This window comes from Salvia splendens, chromosome 11 (assembly GCF_004379255.2).
Source record: "Salvia splendens isolate huo1 chromosome 11, SspV2, whole genome shotgun sequence".
NCBI lineage: Eukaryota > Viridiplantae > Streptophyta > Magnoliopsida > Lamiales > Lamiaceae > Salvia > Salvia splendens.
The window spans coordinates 33,323,132-33,349,109 of NC_056042.1; the positions used below are offsets into that span (position 1 = coordinate 33,323,132).

At 36.4% G+C, this 25,978-nt stretch overlaps 4 protein-coding genes across 4 annotated transcripts; 2 read left to right on the forward strand and 2 right to left on the reverse strand.

Annotated features, from left to right (window-relative positions):
• Positions 1-65: 65 nt before the first annotated feature.
• LOC121754022 (MADS-box transcription factor 23-like) lies at positions 66-3,900 on the reverse strand. The gene is made up of 7 exons (XM_042149348.1): positions 3,686-3,900; positions 2,762-2,840; positions 1,956-2,017; positions 1,134-1,233; positions 948-989; positions 443-552; positions 66-288 (listed from the first exon to the last, which is right to left on the reverse strand). Exons 1-7 carry the CDS (start codon positions 3,865-3,867, stop codon positions 273-275), a joined length of 591 nt encoding a protein of 196 aa, XP_042005282.1. The 5' UTR covers positions 3,868-3,900; the 3' UTR covers positions 66-272.
• Positions 3,901-7,930: 4,030 nt separating this feature from the next.
• Positions 7,931-10,746, reverse strand: LOC121754846. Its single transcript, XM_042150139.1, has 7 exons — positions 10,650-10,746; positions 10,324-10,425; positions 9,748-9,822; positions 9,513-9,668; positions 8,933-9,030; positions 8,472-8,682; positions 7,931-8,213 (listed from the first exon to the last, which is right to left on the reverse strand). Exons 1-7 carry the CDS (start codon positions 10,744-10,746, stop codon positions 8,128-8,130), a joined length of 825 nt encoding a protein of 274 aa, XP_042006073.1. The 3' UTR covers positions 7,931-8,127.
• Positions 10,747-11,693: 947 nt separating this feature from the next.
• On the forward strand, positions 11,694-20,547 carry LOC121753993 (methylmalonate-semialdehyde dehydrogenase [acylating], mitochondrial-like). Its single transcript, XM_042149318.1, has 20 exons — positions 11,694-11,797; positions 13,483-14,054; positions 14,798-14,895; positions 15,052-15,123; positions 15,199-15,360; positions 15,440-15,518; positions 15,947-16,101; positions 16,800-16,863; positions 17,130-17,209; positions 17,462-17,527; positions 17,994-18,044; positions 18,129-18,286; positions 18,541-18,631; positions 18,773-18,853; positions 19,113-19,190; positions 19,267-19,302; positions 19,399-19,442; positions 19,523-19,601; positions 19,775-19,865; positions 19,944-20,547. Exons 2-20 carry the CDS (start codon positions 13,523-13,525, stop codon positions 20,333-20,335), a joined length of 2,409 nt encoding a protein of 802 aa, XP_042005252.1. The 5' UTR covers positions 11,694-11,797; positions 13,483-13,522; the 3' UTR covers positions 20,336-20,547.
• Positions 20,548-21,895: 1,348 nt separating this feature from the next.
• On the forward strand, positions 21,896-22,685 carry LOC121753854 (SOSS complex subunit B homolog). The gene has a single exon (XM_042149118.1). The coding sequence runs from the start codon at positions 22,034-22,036 to the stop codon at positions 22,460-22,462; it is 429 nt and encodes a 142-aa protein (XP_042005052.1). The 5' UTR covers positions 21,896-22,033; the 3' UTR covers positions 22,463-22,685.
• The last annotated feature ends 3,293 nt before the right edge of the window (positions 22,686-25,978 follow it).

Consider the following 25,978-nt stretch of genomic DNA (forward strand, 5'->3'; position numbering starts at 1 on the left):
AAACACCATATATTACAAATGAAAACTCATCCCAAGAGATGATGAATATATGTTGGAAGAAATTATAGCTCATTTAATTTATAAACCCCACACAAATTGCTTTATACAACCAATGTGAAAATCACCAACTAAGTTCTTGAAGGTATCAATTTACAAACATCAACCAATGACTTTAGCTAGGGTTGTGAATCCATCATGCTACCTTATAGTTCTTCCACCAGTTTGTTCAAACCTGGTTCTTGGTAAACACATTTAGAGGGCTGCCACCAACCCTAATGCAGTTGAAGCCTGTTGAAGCAACCAATATTATACACATGCTTGATAGTATATATTACTTTCGTCTCACGATAAGTGATACATTTATTTTGGGCATGCAAATTAAGAAAATGGTACTATTTGATGAGTTAATTAGATAAATGAAGAGAAAATAAAGTAAAATTACCCCAAGTTCATGACATCTGGTTTGTTCTTTTTCTGCAGCTCTGCATTCTCTTGACTTACAATGTGTATCTTCTTGTGTAGTTCTAAATTCTCTTGTTGAGTGAGGTTTGCCTGAGACAAGAGTGATAAGTTTATTCAAGAACATTACACAGTTGGAGATATGTGGACTTCTCACAAGGATATATATATATATATATATATATATATATATAGGGTTGTATTATATACCAAACTAGTTTTAAACTCTAAACACCAAGCACATCATTATATAATAATGCGGAATTCATTACAACTTTATTTGTAGTTCATTATAGGGAATTCTAAGATTTAAAAACAATGACATCATCATGCATAATTTAGAAATCTGAAGTTCATTATATGTTTGTTATTAGTTCATTATAATAAAGTTCATGTTATCATATAATGATGTTGTTCGGCGTTTAAGGTTTAAGAGTGGTTCGGTATTGATCACAATCCTATATATATATATATATATATATATATACCTTCATGTGTAGCTCTTTGATCTCCTCCCTCATCGTTTGTTCCTACCAGAAAGGAATATTAGGGTTATGTACAATCTCATTCATTGAAGTGTACCTTATATGTGTAAAGAGACTAATCATACTGATGTTTAAGTTTGATATCTTTTTATTTTTTATTTTCGATATAAATATCTGAATAGTTTTTACCTTCCTCGTTCGCACTCCTTTTAGACTCTTCTCGAGTTGATTTTCAAGATTTTGGAGGTCCTCAATGCTCAATCCTGAAAGCTCTTCTCCTAAAAGCTGCCTGTACGTACGTACTCACCGGGAAAATGCATATGGTATGCTTTTAGGATATGCTTGGTATGATAGTATGAAATGAAGGTAGAATAATAGAAAATGATTGACAAACTCAAAATATAATTCATCTTCATAGTATGCATAAGAAATACAAATGGAAAATGTTGCGCTGGAAAATGTTGTGAAATATAAAGTATGGAAGGGTAATTTTTTTCAGAATAAAATTTAAAAGACAAAGAATGATTAATACCACGGGTTGCGGAATGAATGACTATGTCTAATCTAGTAGGAATGATAATTCCAAATAAAACGATGATTTCTACAAACATACTGTACCAAGCAAAGAAATGCACAACTTTATAAATTAGTCATGATAAATCATGAAGGTCGGATTTGTTTGCAATTATTCTACATCAATTTTTTTGGTAAAATGGGGAGTATTTGATATGACAGCTCAGAAATCATACATGAACATCATTGCCGGTGAGTAAAACATTAATGTTGTTTATTATTACATAGAACGCCATCAATAAATTACCGACATGAGACCACATTTTTTCGCCGTGGGATAGTTGTTAATAAATCCAAAATACATGTTTTTCAGAATGGTATATAAAGTTGTTAGACATATCATAATTCGACCAAACTTTATGATTTTTCGGCAATTTATCCTTGATTTTAATACACATACACTTCACTCTATTGCTACATATGAAAATTTGGACATACCTGCGGCATTGTTGCAAGTACTGCAGCTGTTGCCTTAAGCTTGATGCTTCCCTCTGCCAAAACTGCAATAGAAACAAAATGGATTATTAGTGTATTGGCCATATTTTTGCTGATACTAAGGCTATGTTGAACCCAACAATCTTGAAAGGTCTTAAAATGAATTACCTACACATGTGTGCAACTAATTATAGCATCTATTTTCAACTAAGTCATATACATACTACGTCCTTCTACTAGAAATAGTCTTAAAAGTGAATGACATAATTTTTAATGCAAAATTGGTAAAGTAAGAAAGAGATAGAGAAAATAAGTGGTTGAAGTATTGTAACTAGAAAATGGCACTCATAAGAAATAAATTTGACATAAATAGATCAGGAGTAATTTTGATGAATGGATGAAAATGAAAAATAAGAGTGTTTTTCATGCGTAACAAAACCTAGTTTGATCAGCTGGAATATTAGGTAATGTATAACAGCCTTTTTATTTAAAGCTAAAACCCTAAATTCCAAATACTAGTACTTTCTAGCAAAAGGGCTTGTCATATGACTCATATCATATATTGATATAGATCATCAATCCCATTCTTCTTCTATAGTTTTAGGGCAGATAACATATACTCGCTTAAAATTATGATGGTATCAACTTACTCAATCATGACCTCAAATATTCACAAATATATTGCTTTTCTTGAAGATGCAATTAACATATTATTTCCGTAGTTTTATTTACAAATTTTATTCTAACAGAGAATTAAGTGAGAAGTAAATAACATGTTAGTAAATCAGAAAATTATAGAATAAGTGTACCTTGATCTCAGAAGTAGGATTGATGAGATGATAATTTTCCTCTTTCAGCTTTGCGTATCTTTCTATCACCGACTTCATACTGCTAAACATCAACACCACATGAGGATTGATCATATCATAGTTCGTGCTCTGAACTTTTAGCATTTTCGAAAAAGGTTCATTTCTTACATTTTTACTTGAAAGAAATCATCTAACCTCGAAAAAAGTTTGATTTACGCTGTGCCTTTGGCGATGGAGCTGAATTCTTAGGAATGCAAATTCTAGCTGGTCAAGTGACTCGTTATTTCGTCATGGGGATTTTATAAGGCAGTACGTGAATCAATTTTTTACAACATTGGTTTGGTGGATGCGATAACATAAGATTGATAGGATATAGGAGTGGTGGAATGGAAATAGTTGCATTAATATATGTTCATGTTGTGTTTAGATTAGATTAATTGATTGTTGTCATGTTGTGTATATAGTACTTTGAACCACTAAAGTGCAAAAAATAGAAGAAAAAAATCGAATTTTCTTTATAATCTTGTAAAAAGAATATAATGAGGAATTTTAGAACATTATTCATATATAGGGATCGATGAGTTCATGTATGCATATGATTTTCTAAGTATAAATATGTTATTTTTCTGATCGACTTTTCGAAGGTATCTGAAAATGTGGCAAACAAAAGAAATTGATAAGTTATGGGTTGAAAATTGAAAAGAGAAAAGTGTAAGGCTAAACGCATCGTTTAGATCTGAATCAATAGCATTTAAATTTACTGAAACAATTTCAAATTACAATTCTAGCCATTATTCTAGTAAATGTATTCATTCCATTTATATGCAATCATACATATATTAAGAAGTAAAACCAAATACTTTAACATATCGATTTTCGAATGATATTAAGATGTATGCATAGTAATTAAGAGAGAAAATGAACCTGGTGCTTGCAAAATCATAGAGCTTCTCAGTGCTGGAAAACACAATCAATCCCACTTCAGCATCACACAGGATTGATAACTCCTTAGCCTTCTTGAGCAACCCACTTCTCCTCTTCGAGAAGGTCACCTGCCTGCTTGTCGAGTTATCGATCCGCCTAATTACTATTTTGCCCCTCCCCATCTCCTCCCCCAACACCAATTCTAGGGTTTCTTCTTCGGCTTCCTACAACAAAGTAAAGTCAAACATATGAATACAATTAGGTGGGACATGATACATATAGTTGAAGAAAATTTTCAAGAAACTACTGAAAAGGAATAAGGGACAATTAAAGGACTTACTAATTTGGAAAACACCTCCCTTTGGAAAGAAAGGACTTTGGGACTATTGTTCTTAGCTTTATGTGGAAAGAGGAAAGTGGTTTCAACAAAGCCAAACTTCCTTACAAAACTAGGAGCGTTTTTATTTTATTTTAAGATAATGTTAAGTATACTTGACGTGTAGCTACAGTGTGTTTTACATGTCTGTCTGATCTAGAACATTCGAAACTGTATTTAATCGACTACTTGACAGTTATTCTGATAGATACCACGTGTTTTGCAAGTTTGTATGATCAGACCCATACGAGACTGATTTAAAATCGAATACTCGCTCTGATGCTCTGACGGATATTGAGGTGCGTCTATTTAAATATCACATTAAACCTTAAATGAGACAGAGAAACCAATTAGGGTTGAGCAGGTGGAGAAAGTATATTCACTCTTGTACTTGAGAGAGTTAAATATGTAAGTGTAGTGTGACTACCTCGTACATACATAAATTGGGAAAACCCCTTTTTTGATTAGGTGGGATTGGTTTGTGCAAATGATTTAGAAATTGACGTCGCTGTCTAGCGAATAGATGATAGACACGTGTATGTGTATAAGTAGTGGCTTTTCTAATCATAGTTTGGGGTACAATAGTTTAATGGAAATGTACAAGCGTGACATGTGGGATTTTGAAAAATACTAGGTAATAATGTCTTTCAATATTTTCTTGTTTTTTCTATTTAAATACTCTCTTTCGTCTCATTTTAATTAGGTCGTTGTTTAGAATTAATGTATATTGTAATTAAACTAGTATTGTAAGGAGATCCAATAGTATTATCGATGCTTCAGAAAATGTTCCCATTTTTTTTTATATCCCCAACTAAAAATTAAGAATGCAAATGGAGGTGTTTTTATCTTAAAAAAAAAGTTTTTCTTTGTGCTATAAATTCTGGTAATTTTATGTCCATAAAAGATGAGTTTGTTGTAATGTGAGGGATTATATTATACATGGGAATGATCAATTGCTAACTCACTCTCTAATTGCTAACTACAACTAATTTAAGACCATAGATTTTAGAAATCTAGTGGTCTAAAATTTGCCACGTGTAATTTTTACTTTTATTAATTAAATCAAAAAAGATAAAAAAATTACCAAATTAGGGTTTTACATGAAAATGTCAATATAGTGTTTTGAAAATATCAACGTGATTGAATATGTCAACACAATTTTGCATTGACATTGTATATATATTATATTGCCATATTTTGATACTTATATTTACATTTACATTTAACTGAAAAATTATGAAAATTCGAAAAAAAATTCAAATTTTGATATCGAAAAATATGCAAGTGAGATCTCGTTAGCATCCTTATAAAATTATCTTTAATTTGATATATTTTGTATAAAAAAATAATATAAATTGAAATAGTTATAATCATTTAAAGTTTGGATATTTTTTAAAAGTTGGTTATAACTAACTTTTTTTTAATTAACATTAATACTCCAATGACATTTTTTATGCATATTCGTGGATGAATGATCTTTTACCTTAATTTAATAATCTAATGCCTATAATTTAGTTGTAGTTAGCAAATTTAAGAATGAGTTAGCAATATAATAAATCCCATATTATACATTACGGTATATTTGCACTCGACATCCATGATTAGTGCTGCAATATAATTGGTTGAACTAAAACACCCTAGTTCGAGAGGGATCAAAGTATCGGACTATATTAATTAGTAGTGAGGGAATAATTAACAACATGACTAAGCAACAACTTAATGTTGGTGTTATCGAGACGAAAGTTTACTTGAATATATTGAAATTTGAATAGCTTAATAAATCACTTAAATTTAATTAAGCGACTTTAGATTTATTCTAAACGAGTTTAAGTTTGCAATGTACTACTCTGTTTTCCAATTTACCCAATAATTACTACTCCACAAATCTATTTTCTAGATTTTGTATTAAATTAATGAAAATATAATCGTACATAAACTAACAAAGACGAAGTACACAAATTAGTACGCATTCATAAATTGATATGAGGAGTCTGCTCCGGCTAGAAACTGTCTGCCACTAAGCAAACAAGCATCCACAATAGTTCGTGGACAATAGCCCAGCTACAAACTCATCTGCCATATCAGCAGCACTAAATTCCTCCTGCCACATCAGCAGGACAAGCAACTTGACAAGCAATAGCACAGTCATAGCCCAGCCACATCATCAGCACTAAAAACAAATAATTAAGCAATCACACAAAATATGGAATTAAATTTACGACACATATACGGGAAAATTCAATAATAATATTAAAATTTTAAAAAGTACATTAATTAAAAAAACAAAATTGCGTTCGCCGATCGGGAGGCTGCAATAGGGGCGAGCCGAGCCCGGGAATCGGCCTGCGCTCGCCGAAATTCTCACCGATTTGGCGCTCGCCGGCTGCAATAGTTCGGCGAGCGGACCGGCGAGCGCCAAAAATCGGCGAGCCGGTGCGCTCGCCTCTATTGCGGATTATATTTGAATGCAATGGGAGTATTAAAATTCAAAGAAATTTATTGGCCTTCTTTTATTTTTTTTGCTGGATACTATGTTTCATTGATAGATAGGTAGATGCAAAAATTGAGTCGGGATTCCATGAAGACGAACCTTTGTACTTTTTACTATTTTACTACAGTTATTTTCATGTACATGCAAATCATTTTATTTTTATGCAATGCATATTAAATCAAATACTAATTTTATATGAATATATTATTTAATTCGATATGGTAGAAATAAATACTCCATCCGTCCAGGATTAGGAGACTTGTATTTTTTATTTTAGTGCATGCGCGAATAGGAATCCCGATTCATCTTTATTATAAGTAAATGGTAATAAGGTCCACGTTCCACTCAAAATTTATAATAACAGGCTTCACAAGTGAATTAAGTTGAGCCTTAGAAATTTATAACATCGCCTGAGATGTTTTGTCAAATTAATTAAGTTCATTTGGTCTTTTAATAGCTGGGCATTATTTAATTTATCATTGGGCCGAAAAATTGGAAGCCCAATCTCTTGCTACGTATAGTAAGTAGACTGTAGATATTTTGACTGTTAAGTTACCAATGGTAAATCATCGTTTCACTCTTTCCTTTTCTCTAATGCAATAAAAAAAGTGCTCGAGCCACCTAGATAGCGAGTCTCAAGTCAAGTCCAATACAAACGTACTACTAATAAACAAAAATCACAACACAATAACAACTAAGTCTAACCATAAGCAGATTCGACAGAGGAGGATACTGCCGAGAGCGTGCATGAATACCATGATATTGTTCGTGCATCATGTACGATTTTAAGACTCGCTGATGATATGGGAACATCACTGGTATGTCAAAACCATTGCACGGAATAACAATATTGGACTTATAAAGTAATTGTGAATGCACTTTACATTAACCCTAGGATGAGGTGGAGAGAGGCGACGTGCCAAAATCAGTCCAGTGTTATATGAACGAGAACAATGCTTCGGAACAAGTGGCGCGAAAGCATGTTCGATCACTCATAGAGCAGACATGGAAGATGATGAATAATGAAATGATGGATTCTCCATTTTCAACATGTTTTGTAGAAGTTTGTGCTAATCTTGCTAGAATGGCTCAGCTTATATACCAGAAGGAATCGGATGGATTCGGAATGCAACACTCATTGGTGAACAAACAGCTCAGAAGCTTACTGTTCGAACCCTATGAGTAAAAGATCAGATAAGAAGAAGGATAATATTTGCTATATTTTAATTATAATTACAATTAAACTGTTACATTGTGAGTTTAGATGATACATGTATATAATTTTAGGTGCATGATACACATCGGTGCTCCAGTGCATTTCTCCGTCTGAGTCAGAATAAATATGTTTTCGAACTTTCTCTTTAAAATTCAAAGTGGATGTTCCTGCGCAGATAAAATCAGTACATTTTCACATCCAATTGGTACATGTAAAGCAGCTACAACAATGCTTTCCAGAGTGAACCTATAAATCTCTAACTCCATTCATAGAACTCAACTCAACTCAACCTTGAATCTACAAGCATGAGCGAAAAATTAAAATCCAAACATAATCTCTGAAACTCGAGGGGTAAGCAGTTAATAGGGGCGGAATTTCCTCGCAGCTCGCATCTGTTGTATCCGCTTTTTATCCTGCTCGAATTTGCTTTGCAGCATCATGATCTCTGCATTCAAACCGGACACATTTCAGTACGAGAAAGTGAGTAGCCTATCACGTAATTTTCAGAGTAAATTATTACTAAACACTATGATTGCAACGTCGGCCAAAAGATCATTTCTGCTCAGTTTCTTTTGGAATTTTGAGAAATTGCACTACCATTAACATAATCCTTCCACCAGCCTCTTTATAGAACAAATGAAATGCAGGGGCTATTTAACATAGAATGCATTAACCTATGAAAAATTGGACCAGAAGAACCTACCGTTTCTGTGTGCTTCCCTTCTGTTGAACTGGTAGAAATCTAGGCCAACTTCCTTCTTTTTCTTCTTTCCCATCTTGTCTAGGACAGCAGCTTGGGCCACAGAACCAACGGCGATTCCACTATCAGCTTCAGTCGTCTTCTTACGACCTTTCTGATGCACAACAACAGTCCATCCACCTTCTGCTGCTTGGGCCAGCTTCTCTGCTTTAGCCTGCATGAATCAAACACGTCAACAGAAGTTTGATGCAGAAGAAAGCAGATCGTAAAGGCTGAAATACAAATTCATGAGAAAGAGCAGTATATACTAAGATTCAGGCCAAAGAATCAGCCATACAACAACTATTTCTTCTTTAGCCGAAGATTTGAGCACACATCATATCAGCAATATTATCAATGTGCTACCTTTCATCAAATGTTGTAATTGAGAGATAGTATGGTATGTTGCAGAGTAAAACTGTTACCTGCTCCTCTCTTGCCTCGTGAGCCATTATGAAGTCATCAATCCTCTGTTGCAGAACATTCAGCCCAGGTCTACTCTGATGATAGTGTGTAATCCATTCTGAACAAACAGAGAGCCTTTAGTCATGTTAAAAAAAACGAAACATTTATGAAAAAAAAATTATCCCACTTAGGCTAGAAGTGGAATACGCATTGTCGTAGGGGCAAACCAGGTGTAAGGGAGAGAGAGAGGGCCGGAGAGAGTTCTACGTGACATTTTTGTTCACCCAACCGTTGAGTTGGTGTGTTATTTTATCAAAAACTAATTCACACAAAGACAACTATATTATTTGAACAGGCTAAATCAACCAACATATTTCAAGTTTCAATGTGTGAAGGTATTTGATATCATGTGTATATTTACATTGAATAGGCCTCATTTTGCTAATCATACAAGCATATGATGGCATAACCATAAAAATGAGATTCTATCATTCTAATGAGCCCTAAACCCTAAAGCATCTGATATCATGTGTACAATGAGGAAAAAGGAAATAGCATCACTACTAGAAGTTCTACACAAACAAACAACAAGAATCATACTTTTCATTCCTTTAGAGTAATCTTCATCCCCTGAAGACATCTGATAAACTTCATCTTCTGCAATTTCTTCTCTTGTTTCCAGCAAACTATCCGAGGGTTTCATGATTTGACACAAGCTGCCTTTTCTTTTCTTTCTTTCAGTATTTTTTGACTTACCTATCAACAAAAGGGTACAATTCAAACATGATAGAAAGCAAAGATAAACAAAATTCACAGCAAATCATAAACTTTTTACCTTTCTTGCCATTCGTTACGGCATCACTCTTGTTAATTCCTCCAGAAACTGAAAATTGTTCTTCGGGTATAGAATCTGCCATCCAATAGCTGTTAAGAAGTCATATCACCCAGAATCCCAACACTATCTAAATGACTCCACAAACTAATGGAATTTTTACCAATTCAATTTTCACACATTATCACACACCAACAAGACAAACACCAGTTTTCATCCATTAAGGGGGTGTTCGGTTTGCAAAATTGTATCCCAGGATTAAATATATAGTGTGTTTGGTTAATGAGATTTAATCACACAACTGAATCCCAGATGGATAATCATGGGAGCTAACCCCCTACGACTAAAATAATCTCACAACTCAATCCTAGACTAGTAGTAGTATTATTTTATCTAGGAAACCGAACACCACCTAACTATATAATGATTTAGGTCCTTTTCAACAAGGCTATGGATCAGAAACATAAGCTAGAAGCCTAGAACATAGCTCACAGATAGAATAAAGCATCGCCAATACCTAAAGTTGAGATACACAGTAAGTTGCGCTTCAAACATTGAGATTTTTATCATTTTACTCACCGTTGCATTCTTCCGAGTCATCATTTTGGCCGTTGGAATCATCAATGTGGCTGATACTCTCAACACTCTTCCTTTTCTTTTCCTCTGTTTCACCAATTTCGCCTCACTCGGTTCTCTATTAGAAACTGCATCTTCAATTTCGGTAGTAACGCTAGGAACAATGCTCTCAGCATCTCTTCTAGCTGTCCCGCTCCTGTTTCGTTTTCTATCACTCTTTCTCTTTCCTCCACTTTTTTTAGGTGTTGCATCTGCCAATACCGCCATGTCTCAGTAGTCAGTGAATCCTGTCCCCTCACAAGAATGATCAACTGAAGCATTAAGATTACCTTTCACCTGGCGAGTTTCAACCGTCTCAGCAACAACTCTGACATCGGTTGAAGCTTTCCTTTTCTTCATCTTCTTCTTCTTGTCGTTACTGTTCATTGTCAGCTCCACAAACACTTTCCTCTAAATGGTGAAACGCAGGTTTAGTGCAGCTAGTGAAAGGGAAACATCAAATTCTTCAAAATCGTGCCCTAGTAGAAATCCCAATTGAAGAATTTTCACTATCAGGACTCTCTCACAAATTAGGTTGAGGAAATCGACTAGCCAGAGATGGGCTTATATCGTGGGCCTCTGTGGAGTTGGGCCGAACAATCAAACCGAATCGAATTCAATTTGGACTTTTTGAATTTTCGGATTTGGTCGGATTTCTTTTTCTTCAAAATTCGAATTTTCCATTTAGTACGGAATGATTTTTTTACTGCCATAATTAATTGAAAATTTATTGGACAATTAAGTTAGTAGCCACTAGTTGGACGGAGTATGAACTTAGATAAACACATAAATAAAAAAGACACATAATAAAAAAAAGATAAATGATTTTATTTCAACCTATAAAGCTCATGTACGCAAGGCATGCCAATATTTGATGGGTTAATCGAGAAAATCGTTAGAAAAATATAAAGTTTAGTCAAATTCAATTGCACAACTTTTGAAAGTTGCTAAGAAAAACTATTAGGTTCATTTTTTTTCCGTAACTATCTCACAGCAAATAAATTTGCTGAAATTGTAATATGGAGGTCGTGAAATCATATGTGGATATTACTCTCAATAAGTTATGGAGTATGAATTAAACGGTGTCATATGCTCATAAGGAAATGGCATTGTTTGGTTAAAAGCACCAACAATATCACTTTCTAGATAGAGTGATTTTTTTAAAGAATAATAAATTCATTTGGACCAATCAAAATTTGTTTGAACAAAAATGCCCCTGCCGCGGAAATATCTGTTTTAATTCATAACTAGGGTTATAGCTATCTCCAGTTCCCCATCCATGCTTCCACTCTCTTCTCAATAAAAAAATTCACAAAATTTAAAACTAAAAATAAAAGACAAAATAAATAAAGTAAACAGAAAACTGCCGATTCACTTCCGACTCCGGAAAATCAGTACTCCCCACCGCCGGTTTCATCTTCGTCAAACTCCGTCGCCGGTAAAGTAGAGTCCTCAGTGTTTTCTCACTTCTAATTCCGATATTATGAATCGCATCAGATCAGTAACCTGTTGATTCTGATTTTTAGCATTATTTGAACTAGTTGCGAGAAATGCTTGAATTCATTGATTATGTTAACGAATTTGAGTTCTTCTTGCGTTTCTCAGCTGCAATGTGATTTGCATTATCTCGTTGTATGATTTAAGGATCAATGTGGGGGCATTGCTGTTACTTTACCGTGTTATATATGTGTATGTGATGTGTAGTGTTAGGTTTTGTTCTGTTTCCTTGCATTTGTAAAATGTAGGTAGGTATCGTGAAGTTGACATTGTGAATTACTGAATCTATATTGAAACCGTGTCGTTTCTTATGGTTTGAAGAGCTTTCCTGCCTGATCAGCTGGTGCTGTGATCCTATGGGCTTTTTCTTTTTTTGTTCTAGAATAGAACTTAGATTCCTCGTTTGTTCTAGAGTTTTTTTTGTTCCGGGTTTGGGAGAGACGCATGACCCTCATGCGTCTCTTTTTAATGAGACGCATGACCCTTTTGCGTCTTTCATAGAGACGCATGAGGGTCATGCGTCTCTCTTTTTTTTCATTTTTTTATTAGACGACGCATGTGGCTCATGCGTTTTAGGGAGAGACGCATGAGCCTGATGCGTCTCTACATTGTATTGATCATAAGTCCACGTTTATTCCAAAATTTATACACAAAACGGAATGAGTAGTTAAAAAAAGAGTATTGAGAAATGAGAAAATTGAGGGAGAGACATGCAGCGTGGAAAGTGGGAAGGGAGGGGACAAAAACTTTTTTGACAGAGACATGCAGCGTGGAAAGTTGTATTGGAAAGTGGGAAGGGAGTTGTATTGATCATAAGTCCACGTTTTGGACAGAGACATGCAGCGGTGGGCTCGAGACATCGATTTTCTCTTACAATAATAAATATAAGATAGGCCACTAGCCTCATGCACTAGAGACGCATGAATGATGTGATGATTTAAGCAACGTAGAGACGCATGAGGCTCATGCGTCTCTCCCGAAGACGCATGATCCACATGCGTCGTCTAATAAAAAAACAAAAAAAAAGAGAGACGCATGACCCTCATGCGTCTCTATAAAAGATGCATAAAGGTCATGCGTCTCATTAAAAAGAGACGCATGAGGGTCATGCGTCTCTCCCAAACCCGGAACAAAAAAAAACTCTAGAACAAACGAGGAATGCTAACTCTATTCTAGTACAAAAATAGAAAAAACCCGTGATCCTATGGATCAATATTTTTTACGCGAAAGATTGCTGAATAGGTCCACTCACCTCTTACAGATGCTTGAAATGCAGGTGGTTAGACTGAGAAACGAAAAAGAATTGAAAACAATAGTGTATGTACAGTGGGATATCAAATAATCGTTGATTTATATAACTATGGAAACTATGTAATTTGAGGGAGCCTCTAGATAGATTTTTAGTTACTTTCGAAAAAAAAGGACTGTAGTTAGCAATGTCAGCCGCATCTTCCATTCTTTTATTCTTACTTAGCATATATGTGGTGTACCAATAATCTCTATCCATTAATAGTGTAGCTATTATTATAGTCATTTTGCACATATGTTAAAGTGGCTCCGGGTTTATATGAATTGATATACTTTTTTAGTCACCATGGTTTTGAGAGCTTATTCTGACTTCAGCAGATATAGTTTGTCCTCTTCAGGATCTTCCCCGACCAGTTACATGGAGTTTGATGAAACTCCACAGATGCTCCCACCTCCACCTGGGAGTTTCATTGATAGAGAAGAACTTATTGAACATGTTGGGGAGTTCGCCGTCTCTCAGGGATATGTTGTCACCATTAAGCAGTCTAAGAAGGACAGAGTTGTAGTCCTTGGTTGTGACAGAGGAGGTGTTTATCGAGATAGGCGCAAAACTATTGATGAGGCCACTGGTGAACCTCTGCGCAAAAGGAAATCTGGTTCGCGACTGACAAACTGCCCATTCGAGCTACTGGGTAAGAAGGAGGATGGCTTGTGGGTACTCACGGTTAAGAATGGTTCACATAATCATGAACCAATGAAGGACATATCAGAACATCCATCTGCGCGGCGCTTCAACGAGAAAGAAGTCATGCTAATCAAGGAAATGACAGATGCAGGTCTAAAACCTCGCCAGATACTTAAAAGACTTAGACAAACAAATCCCGAGCTTTTATCTACACCAAAGCATGTTTATAATGTGAAAGCCAAGCTTCGGCAAGGAAATCTTACAGGTCTATGTTTCCTTTAAATCATCTCCTAAACTATAGATACATTTTAAGTTCATTATTTTTGTGTAACTGTGGCCATAGTCGTCCTTCACTATTAAATCCGATAATCCATGATGATGCGATATCATAAATATGATTACCGCCTCACGCGAACCCATCATATTTTACTCACTTGCAACTAATAATCTAGTGGTATATCTTTTCCTGCTCTTTCTTTGATTAAAGAATCACATTTAAGAATAGGAACATAAAACGGAAGAAGACACTGTTAATTTGTTAATGAAGCATATTAGATGGAGATTAACAACCAAAGGATGTATATCATCCTGGCCTGCGAGGAGGACATTATGAAAGATATCCTACCCAGCATCACATTATGGTCCAGTCAGATGTTTTAGAAGATTAGGTTGAATCAAATAAATTTTCCCAGTGATAACTGCCAGGGACAAGAGGCAATTTTACCATTTCTTAAGATCTAAAAATCTCATTACAGTAATCAAGTAAAACCTGAGAGGGTATTGCAGACATGGTGCAAAATGAAGAGCCTGTCTTTATTGAGTTCTTGATATAACAAATATGGGGAAAGCTTTTGCTTTCATTTCAAAACATGGACATCTGAAAGGACTTATATGATTCCGACTCTTGTAGAAAGTATGTTGATTTTGTGCCCTTCCAAACAGCCTTGTTCCTCTTATAATAAACTTGAGATGTAACATAAATTGCCTTATTTATATCTTTTGCAACAGTGAGGAGATTGAAGACGCTGAAATCTCCTACAGCAGTTGAGGGAAACTCTGAACCCTCAACGTCTTCGGAGCCATCATGGAAGAAACGGTATCCCCCGGTAATGAGTGGCCACAACGATGAACCTTTTATATCTAAGACTATTCTATGACTGGGTTTTATTGGTCGCTCTATTAGTGAGAGCTAAGTGGTCTCATATCTGGGTTTATATCTAATCTATACTTTTGGAATGTTTCTTTTTTTTGTGGTCTCGCAGAGGGTCCCAAATCTTATTGGTGGTAGATTTATTGATTCACAGTCATCATCATCTATCGATGTGTTAAATCCTGTGAGTGCTAGAATGTATATGTGTCATCACTGTTTTCTAAAGTTTCTAATGCTACTAGTTTATAAACAATTATAGGCCACACAGCAAGTGGTTGCACAAGTTCCTTTGTCCACGGGTGAGGAACTTAAGGCGGCAGTATTTGCAGCAAAAAGAGCATTTATATCCTGGCGAAATACCCCGGTTACTACTCGTCAACGAACTATGTTTAAGCTTCAAGAGCTTATTCGACGTGATATTGTAAATTTTTGGTACTCTTACCTCTTTACTCTTTCAGTTTTACGAGTCAAGTTATTGAAGACCTTATAATTGTTTCCAGGATAAGCTTGCCGGCTGCATAACATCAGAGCAGGGTAAGGCATTAAAGGATGCTTTTAATGATGTCTCCCGAGGGATTGGTGAGTCCGTCTTTTATTGCAATTATTGCCTTATTAAACCATGTATTCCTTTGGTGGCGGCCTCAAAAAAGAAAAAAAAAACATGTGGTACTTGGAATTTAAATATTAGGCTCCTTGGAACTTCATACATTGATAGAGCAAATAAACTTTATATGATACTTTACCTCTTTGCTGGATAAAACATAACGGGACAAAATAATCTTTAACTAAAGTTAGAGTTGCGTCTGATCTTTATAACTTTTAGGAACACTTTGTGAGTAGATCTGCTTTTCTCTGATTCTATTTTATCTACTTTTTTCTCAATGATTTTTAACTGAAATCTGAAAGATATCATCAACACCAAAGAAGAATTACTGGTCAAATGTGTATTTTTCATTGTGGAGATTCAGCAAGCTGCATGATTTAGTCTGATAGAATGTTTTACACAGAGCTTGTTGAACATGCTTGTGGAATGGCAAATTTGCATATGGGGGACTTCTTCCCAAATATATCAAATGGCATTGATACTTATAGCATCCGTGAGCCCCTTGGTATTTGTGCGGGGATATGCTCTTTCAATTTTCCTGCCATGATTCCGTTATTGGTTGGTTTCTAATTCTCTCTGCTTGTTTCTTTCTGAAGCTACAGTTTGCTTCTTATACATATGAACCGTTGAAATTCTCCTTGCTTTTCATGTCAAATACGGTCGACTTCTAGCCTGTAAGATGTAGCTTGTTAGGATGGGCGTTCCTTCAATAAAGTGTCGAAACCAGTTTCCCACGTAGAGTAGAGGATAGATTGTTTACCTGCTAATTACAGACACTGTTGCGAATCATTAGAAGGTATCCGTGTTAAAAAATTTTAAGGGTTAAAAACAGTTACTTAACCAGCTTAGCATGTAAAGGATCAAAAATCTTGTCAGGCAAGTGTTATTAAATAGTTTTCTAAAGAAGACTTTTTTTAAAAATTGAAGCTTATATAGTCTCTTTAATCAACATCACTTAATTGGAATCGCAACAGACAGATAAGCACAGATGGCAATAATAAAACTGGGAAAAATATAAAATACTAGATATACTAGACTGAGAGTGTTTTACATGAGGTTCCTAATGAATTCTCCATCCTTCTAAGACTACCATGTTTCTGGAGATGACCATATGAGTTGCATTGTGTAGATTGGGCAGATTCTCCAATTCAATTTTCAAATTCTACTTCTTTAGTTATCATTTATCAATCCTTACTGTTTTGAATCTTGTAGTTTTCACACTTTCATTATTCTCACTGCTTGAAAATTCTCCGCAGATGTTTCCGATTGCTATTACATGTGGCAATACATTCATATTAAAAACTTCTGAGAAAGCACCAGGTATTTTTATAGAATGTCACATTTAACTTAAAGAATATCTGGTTTTAGTGATATATGATCATTAGTCATTCTTATTGTTTAATATCTTTCATTAGCATTTATATGTAGAAAGTTCCCACACTTATCTGATGATATACCATTTGCTAATGTTTACTTGTTTTCCTCTACTCCTAGATCCTTATTATGGATTGCATGTTCTTTTTCTGCTTTGTACACACCATTATAAAGTTAATGCCCATTTTTTTCTGACCCTTCCTTACTCTCAGGAGCTTGTGTGCATCTCTCCGAGTTAGCGATGGAGGCTGGTTTGCCTAATGGAGTCCTAAATGTTATACATGGCACCAATGTGAGCTCTCTGTTTGTATTTGGAATCTTGCTCTTTGATGATATATCGATTTGTCATATAAATAAATTTTAGGATGATTTGATTTTATGGGTTCTTCCTTAACTATTGCATACTGCTTATCCATGTTGATTGTGGCTCTCCATTAGAAAAATGCTTTAGACAATGTGTTCAGAAAAACGTGAATTATTTTATAGACTATTATTGGGTTATCTGACGAATATTTGCTTCTAATAATTTTTTGAGATTTTGTAGGACATCATTGATGCCATATGCGATGATGATGAAATCAAGGCTGTGTCATACGTTGGCTCAGATGCAGTGAGTTCAGTTTTGCCATATTTCTTTCATTTCACACTGAAAGTGTGCATGTGGAAAGTATATTATGTTCACAATGATTTTATTTAGAGGCTTGTGTTTAACACATCAAAACCCTTTCCTATGTATATATATTCTTTACTCTAGGTAGGCATGTGATCATTTTTATATGGTTATATAGACTTATTCCATATGTGGTCCCTGTCATTTACCTTTCAATATTTAACACCTGCATCTTAGTCTCTCCTATCTTATAGTAGTACTCCTGGTTTGTCATGCTTTTGTTTATTTTATACATAAAGTTGATGGTTTATACTGTAATTTAATATTCTAGAGTGCTGTTTTCTGCATTTTCTGACATAGTAATGGTTTCTATTTTGTGCCTAGCTGATACCTCATCAGCAACTATTTGGTAGTCGAAGGTTCTTACGGCATGTTGTTATAGCCTCACACTTCTTTTTGTTTCCAGCCTGGGATGTATGTTCATGCAAGGGCATCTGCCAACAGTAAACGTGTTCAGGTGAAAGTTTAGTTCTTTTTTAGCATCAATTTTCTCTTGATAGTTTTGATTTCATTTGCAGCTGAAATTTTGGTGTTATTTCAGAGCAATGTAGGTGCAAAGAGTCATGTAGTAGTCATGCCAGATGTAACATATGGATACGTTAAATGCTTGGTTTTGTGCTGGCTCTTTGGCTTTGGCTCTGCTGTACAGAGGTGTACAGCAATCAGCACTGTTATCTTTGTTGGAGACTCTAAGTCTTGGTATGCTATCTTTATTCATGATTTTAAAATGAATCCTGTTGGTGGGGAATGGGGAAGAGGCCAGGAGGGCCCACATAATTTTTTGGAAACTTATTGTACAAATGATTTAGTAAGAATCTTGTTTATTCATCTATATATATGTGTGTGTAGAAGAATGTTATAGTGGTTATGCATTACCTGTTGTCGTTTTGGCATGAGATAAACAGTTACTATGAGTAACTTTTAATTAGTTAGTGCTGGTTCAATTTCCTCAGGGAAGGTAAGCTGGTGGAGCGTGCCATGGCTCTCAAAGTAGATGCAGGGACCGAACCAGGAGTGGACCTAGGTCCAGTGATCAGCAAGCAGGTGCACCGATGGATATATATTTTTCTTTTTTGTTACAGATTGTACAGTTAAAGTGTGCATCTGACTAATCAAGCAGGTTGTTAAAATTGCTGCTAATAATGAGGCTCTATTGATTTTAAAAGTGTTATCTCTGATCTTCAGGTCAAGGAAAGGATATCCAGGGTGGTACAAACATTTGTAGATAATGGCGCTAGATTGCTTCTTGACGGGAGAAAAGTTGTGGTGCGTTACCAGATCTTCTAATCTTTTAGTTAGTCCCCCCCTCTATGTTTTATGAATGCCTATATTATAGTTGTAGGCACCTTATGTTCATTCAACAGTGTCAAAAATGCTAGGATAGTCACCGAATTTTTACTAAACCTTTGTTATTGAGCTGTTGACTACTACCTTTTGTTGAATCCCCAACAAACTGTTTTTTTTGAAATACGTGGTAGTTTTATGGGTTGACCTATTTACTCATAGTTTTATGATGAAAAAATAGGTTCCTAAATATGAACTTGGAAACTTTGTTGGTCCTACAATTCTAACTGATATCACTGAAGACATGGAATGCTATGAGGTAAAGTATCTTCAGAAGACTCCTAGCTCATTGCTTTATGGAAATAAGTCAGATAACGTTTAATCTTAATACGCAGGAAGAAATTTTGGGTCCAATTCTTCTTTGCATGCAGGTTGGTATATATTCCCGTCTTGTAAATAGTCTTCATTGCTGCAAATATTTGGTATGTTAACTAATTTTTTCTCTTCCGGACCTTCTTTGTGTTCAGGCTGGGAGTTTAGACGAGGCAATAGGCATTGTTAACAGAAACAAGTAATTCAGTGAGCTTGGCTTTTCTGAAGACTGTAGTTTTTCATATTGTTTGACATAACCTAATTATTTACGTGGTGCAGACATGGAAATGGAGCGTCCATTTTTACATCTTCATGTGCCACCGCAAGGAAATTTCAGACTGATATCGAGTGTGGGCAGGTAAGCATTTTTCTGCAATGCTTTCTGAACACTTGCTGAGCACTTCTGTTAAAAACTACCCTTTTTCCCAAATCAATTTCAACCTCGTCTACTCAGCTGATTTAGCTCATCTACTTACCAGATGGAAGATGTTCTGTGGTTTTAGACTTGCTACTGATTTTTCATGAACCCAGGTTGGTGTAAATGTGGCAGTTGCAGCTCCATTGCCGCTTTTCTCTTTTACAGGTTCAAAAGCTTTGTTTACCGGCGACATCAACCATTATGGTAAACACACGAAACATCAAGCTTCTGATATCCATTGCCAAACAATGGGTTCATAACTATTGTCCTTACCCCCTGCAGGTAAAGCCGGTCTTCAGTTTTACACGCAGATCAAAACCGTGACTCAGCAGTGGAAGGATTTCCCCAGCAGCGGGGCATCTTCTTCGTTACTTGCATATGATGCACGGAGCAACAGTGGAGATGTCCACGCATTTCCATCCATCGACTTCACAAGCAACGACGTGTCACTGGGGCTGCATTTGAGGGATTTCTCAAATGGAGAAGGGGTTCCTCTACCACTCCATGATGATGATCTCCCAAGTCATGATGGGATGTCTATTCCATTAGTAGCTTCAAAGGATTTCCCAAGCAGTGATGGTGAATCTTTAGAACAATCTCGAGATCTTCCAAATAGCGACGGAATGTCTTCGATCCCGCAGTTGGATGGCTCTCACTGGACTTTACACTTTTAGGTCAGTCACTTTTCCGACTGCAGTATCAGCTTGAGCTCGTCGGTGTTGTAGTCCTTGTTGATGATTTGAATTTTATTTTGTTTGTATTTGTGTTCAAGAGTAAGAATTGGTAGAAGTTTGTGTAGTAGATTAGTCTTGTGGAGTATATCTATGTAGTATATCAGTATATGTACTTGTTAAGTGTTGAATTAATTAATACTCCCTTCGCCACTTATTAATACTCTCGTTTATTTTTTTCATTAGTTTGAGAATATATTAATAGGTATATAATAGTAAATAATTAAAAAACAAATATTAAATTAAAGTATTGATTTTTTATTGATAGAAAATGACTCAAGAGATGTGATTCACCTTTGCTCTCACTGAATTTCGTGTATTTTAATTAATTCATTTCATTATTTTTGTACTCCTATTCAAATTTCAATTTTTTTACTATATTACTATATGCCATGTTATAAAATTTTTACTCTAATAAATTCATCATATTTTTTTAAAATTCTCATTTATGAACCTCGAGTAGTCCTATATTTCTTATGTTTGGGAATAATTAGGTCATCTCTAACCATTTATATCAAATTCAAACTCTTTTTTTTTAGTATATATCACATCAAATGATAATTATAGACCAATCATTCACCCTAAATCCAAACCCAAAAAAAAATTCATATTCTTTTACTCTTAGTATTTTTATAATTTTACCTATATATTTATCTAAATTACACATTAACTCACAACACTTATCAATAACTTAATTGGGACGGAGAGAGTATTATAAAAAAAAATTAATAGTATGCTCCATCTCCCATAAAATTAATTCATTTTAGGCTGGGGTTGCTTAAATGTTTCTGTAGGGATGTCAATCGGGTCGGCCCGACGGGTTTCGGGCCAACCCTACTCGGGTTGCGGGTCAATCGGGTGCGGGCTAATCGGGTTGTGATTTCTTTCGGGTTATAAAAGTCACCCCTAACCCTAAAAGCTCGGGTTTCGGGCTAGCCCAGCGGGTTAATCGGGTTGTTGCCGATAATATTAACATGTAATCAATCCAATAAATAATGATTAATATTATTTATATTTATACAATGTAAAACATTTAATTATGATATATTTGAGATATATGTTTAAACTCAATCATAAACAAGATCAAATACCAATATTTGAGATATTTCGTGGAATTTAAATGCATGTTTTAGAAATTTAAATATTTTTTAGTGAATTTGAAAATTTTAATTTATTTATCAATTAATATATTAATAAAAATTCAATATATAATTTGTATATTTAATATAAAATTGAATGGTGTTTTTTTTGTTATCTATATTATAAAATTAATCAATGAAGTGTCGAATTAGGAGTAAAAAAATAGAATAATAGAAATTTTATCGAGTTTTCGGGCCAGCCCATCGGATTTTCGGGTCTGGCCCTAACGGGTTGCGGGTTAATCGGGTGCGGGGTAATCGGGTTTTGATTTTATCGGGCTAGAAATTTCCAGCCCTAACCCTATAAATTTCGCGGGCTATTCGGGCCAACCCACGAGTTGCGGGCTACATTGATATCCCTATGTTTCTGGTTCATCTTCTTCAACTAATAAATCAGGTATTCTCCTTCCTCTATTGAAATACAACAAGAGGGCTTTATTTGCATTTATCAGAAATAATTTGCGTTTGCTACGGTGCTACTCCACACTGTTAAAAAAACGCAATGTTTTCAACTGCAAATTTGGGTTGGAGATGCCCTTACACACCAAGTGTTCGATCAAACGACACGGACTACAAAATCCCAGAACCGATTCCGACGGTGCAGCCGCTGAAAAGCATCGTCCCAGCCGCCGAGAACAACATCAACGCGAAATTCATAGTCGTCGAGAAAGGCCACGTGACTATGAAGAACCAGCGCAAAACCTGCCTCGCCCTGGTCGCCGACGAGACCGCCGCCGTGAACTTCCAGCTATGGGGCGACGAGTGCGAGGCGGTGGAGGCCGGCGACATACTGTTGCTGAAGAACGGCATATTCTCCTTCCTCAACCCAAAAACCCTGGTGCTCAGGGCCGGGAAGAGAGGCACGGTGGAAAAAGTTGGGGAATTCACTATGCGCTTCGTGGAGAAGCCCAATTTGAGCAACATTGATTGACCAACCTCTCGTCTCTGCGCTGCTTTACAGATGATTGTGAACTCCTTTTATTCTTTTTATGCAGATTAGTTTGAGGAATTCTAGATAGATTTGGGTTTATGAAACACAGATCCTGGGTTTCTGAATTTATTTATCAAACAACTGTGTTAAAAAAAACAAGTCTTTGTTCCGGATTTTTATCTCAGATTAATCTTGTCTCATCCATCTAAATTTTTACAGAAAATTGTCATTTAAAAGTAGTATTTTACTACTATTTTCTGCAGCGGTTTAGTTCGATTTCTGTGCGGTTTGAGTGGGGAATTAGGTGTTTTGAAGGTAGGGGTTTGCTCAAAAACTGTTGTTGGTGAAAAATCGGGGCCGTCGAATTTAATCGATGAAATTGAGGTGGATGTGATTGATAATTTGAATTATTGCAGTAATGTTGGTGGAGAAATTGCAGTGATAAATGAAGTTTATGGTAACATTGAATCTGATTCTGAATCTGATGATGGATATGTTGCTAAGAATAATGGCGATGATGAAGACGTTGAAGTTGATGCTAAGAATAATGTTGGGGATGATGATGATGAAGGTGTTGAATCAGATATCAGAACATTGAGGGAATTGCTGAAGATTGAGCATCAAAAAGTGAATGACCTTCAAGCAGAGCTTGTGAAGGAGAGGGCAGCCTCGGCCACTGCGGCCGAGGAGGCAATGGTGATGATTCTGCGGCTGCAGAGTGAGAAGAGCTTGCTCTAAAGGGAGTGGAGTCAGTACAGGAGGCTGGCTGAGGAGAAGCAAATCCACGATCAGCACGTGATCAGGTCGCTGCAGTTGCTCGTGTGGCAGCACGAGTTCAAGGGAAGACTATTTGAAGACAACGAGGAGGAGGAGGAGGACAACGCGTGATTCGGATTGATTAGGGGAATCTTGACCATGTACAACACACTTGGTGGTTCTGGGTCATCGACGCCGGGCACGCAGGGGTCGGCGACGCCGGTGGGTACCAACCACCCACTTTCGATGTGGATGTACGTCGAGGCTCCGCTCGCAGCTTTCCCAGGGTTTGTCCCAGATTCGGAGGATATCCCCGTTGAACCCACTCAGGGAGGAGGCCGAGGCGGTGGAAGCTACAGGGCTGCGTCTGAGGCACCCGAGGAGGATGAGGAGGAGGAGCGGAGGATCTGGGCCGGCATCCCTACACCAACGAAGAAACAAAGGCGGTGTACACCGCCTGGCTCACCGTCTCATATGATCCCATCGTCGGCAACCAACAAGCCGCCAAGTGCTTCTGGGAAAAGGTCCGTGATGTCTACCACGAGACTAAGCCGAAAGGGGCCCGGAAGCGCAAATATACAATGCTTCGTGCTCACTTTGGCCGAGTCGATTTACAGGTCAAAAATTCTGCGGGATCTACTCCACCGAAGCGGCGCACTACCAAAGCGGAGCTTCGGGCGCCGACATACTGAGGAACGGTATAGGAACGGTATAGGAACAGCGTTGTGGATGGCCTTAGGGTGTCTGTGGTCCTAATTTTCACCACCTTTTTGAAGGATATTTTGGCATATCTTGGGATTACTGAATATGCAAATTGCTTAAGAAAAATACTCATTGTGATTTGGGAGTACAAACCTTCCACGCAATTTTGAATTTTGAATTGTCATCTTAGTCACGAATTGAAGTCGCAAACTCAAAATAGCGGAACGCTATAATTCATGCGTAAAAAACCCTAAAATTCATATGTCTGGAAGTGATTAATTATATAGATACAATTTTTAAAAAAATCATATGTTGCCTAGGGTTGTGGTACGAGAAAGAATTCTGATTTTCAATTATTAAATTTCTTTGTTTTATATTGATTATAGATAAGGAAAATAATCTGATTCTAATTAATAAATTTCTAATTCGATTTAGTTATCATAAATAAGGAATGTAATCTGATTTGCATGAACAAGAAAGGTTACATAACATATTTTTGTGATTGAGATAAGAACTCAGTAAAGAATAAAGTCATGATAGATTCAATCATTATTCTCATCAAGAAATTTATAATAATAAAAACAAAATATACAAAAGAGAGAGTAAATCATGCACATAATACAAAAGAGAGAGTAAATCATGCACATAATAAATAATAATCCCTCATCCAATAATAGATATCACATTTTCTTTTTTAGTTTGCAACATAAAAGACGTTACATTTCATTTATTGGAAAAAGTTATCTCACATATTAATATAATATACTCCTATTTTTTTCTTTATCTAATACACAAAACAACATCTCCTAAAATCTCGTGTCATTCTCCAATTATGCCATCTATTATGGACGGAAGGAAGGCATACTGAACTACATAAAAAAGAAATGCAATTAGAGCATCCGCAATAGCGGACGTCGGGGCGGACGTCCGCTATTGCATCAAATGAGGCGGACGCGGACGTCCGTCCCGACGTCTGCTCTTGCGGCGTGTCGGCGGACGTCCCATTTTTCTGATTTTTTTAAACTCTATATATACGGCTCGTTGCACTTCGTTTCATTCGCATCACTTGTATTGACGAGTTTCTCTTCTTTCTCTCTACGTTTCTATCGGTAGATCCAAAATGGCTAGCGGTGATGGTAGTGGTAGTGGTGCAGGTGGCAATGGTAGTGGTGCGAGTGGTAGTGATAGGGATGCTGCTAACATAAGGCGGAAAATTAATGAACGGTTGCGGGTTTATACGTACGCTGAGGTAAATCATCGTGTACAAAAGCACCTGCAGCGGCAGCTGCAGACGTTGGTCCGACCGTCATTTTCGTCACCAACGGCAACTAGCGCGATATGAGCTACTATTTGGCGGATGAAATATACCCTACTATTTGTGAAGACGATCAGATGTCCAATCGAAGAAAAGAAGGTATACTTTGTGAGCCGACAGGAGACAGCGACAACGATGTGGAGCGGGCATTTGGTGTGCTACAGGCTCGATGGGCGTCAGTGAAGGGTCCAACACTGCTGTGGTATCTTGAGTGCATCACTGATATCATGTACGTATCTATTATCATGCACAACATGATTGTCGAAAATGAAGGTCCAGCGCTGACTGATTGGACCAATGATGATGTTGATGCTGCCGGTCCAAGCCACGGCGTGGTCAGCGCCAATGTACGATCGGGTCCGTGCATTTGCCGACATGTGCCAACAAGAAGCCCATATTCGACTCCAGAATGATATAATTGAAGAGTTGTGGACGCGAAGGGGTGCACGTTGAACAATGTCTTTAATTATGTATGTTTTTTTATAAATAAAATGGTTGCATTTTCTCCATATTCTAGTCGTAATTTTAATTCCGTAAAATTGCATATTTGTAAATTTGTGAATTTTAATTATTGGAATGTTCGTCGGATGTCCTTGGGGGTGTCCGTTATTATGGAGTGGGATGTCCTTATGACGTGGCAGTGCTGTGGGATGTCCTTATGACGTGGCAGGAGGTGTTTTGGGATGTCCACCGGGACATCCGTCCCTATTGCGGATGATTAGGCCACCCGCAACGCTTTACGC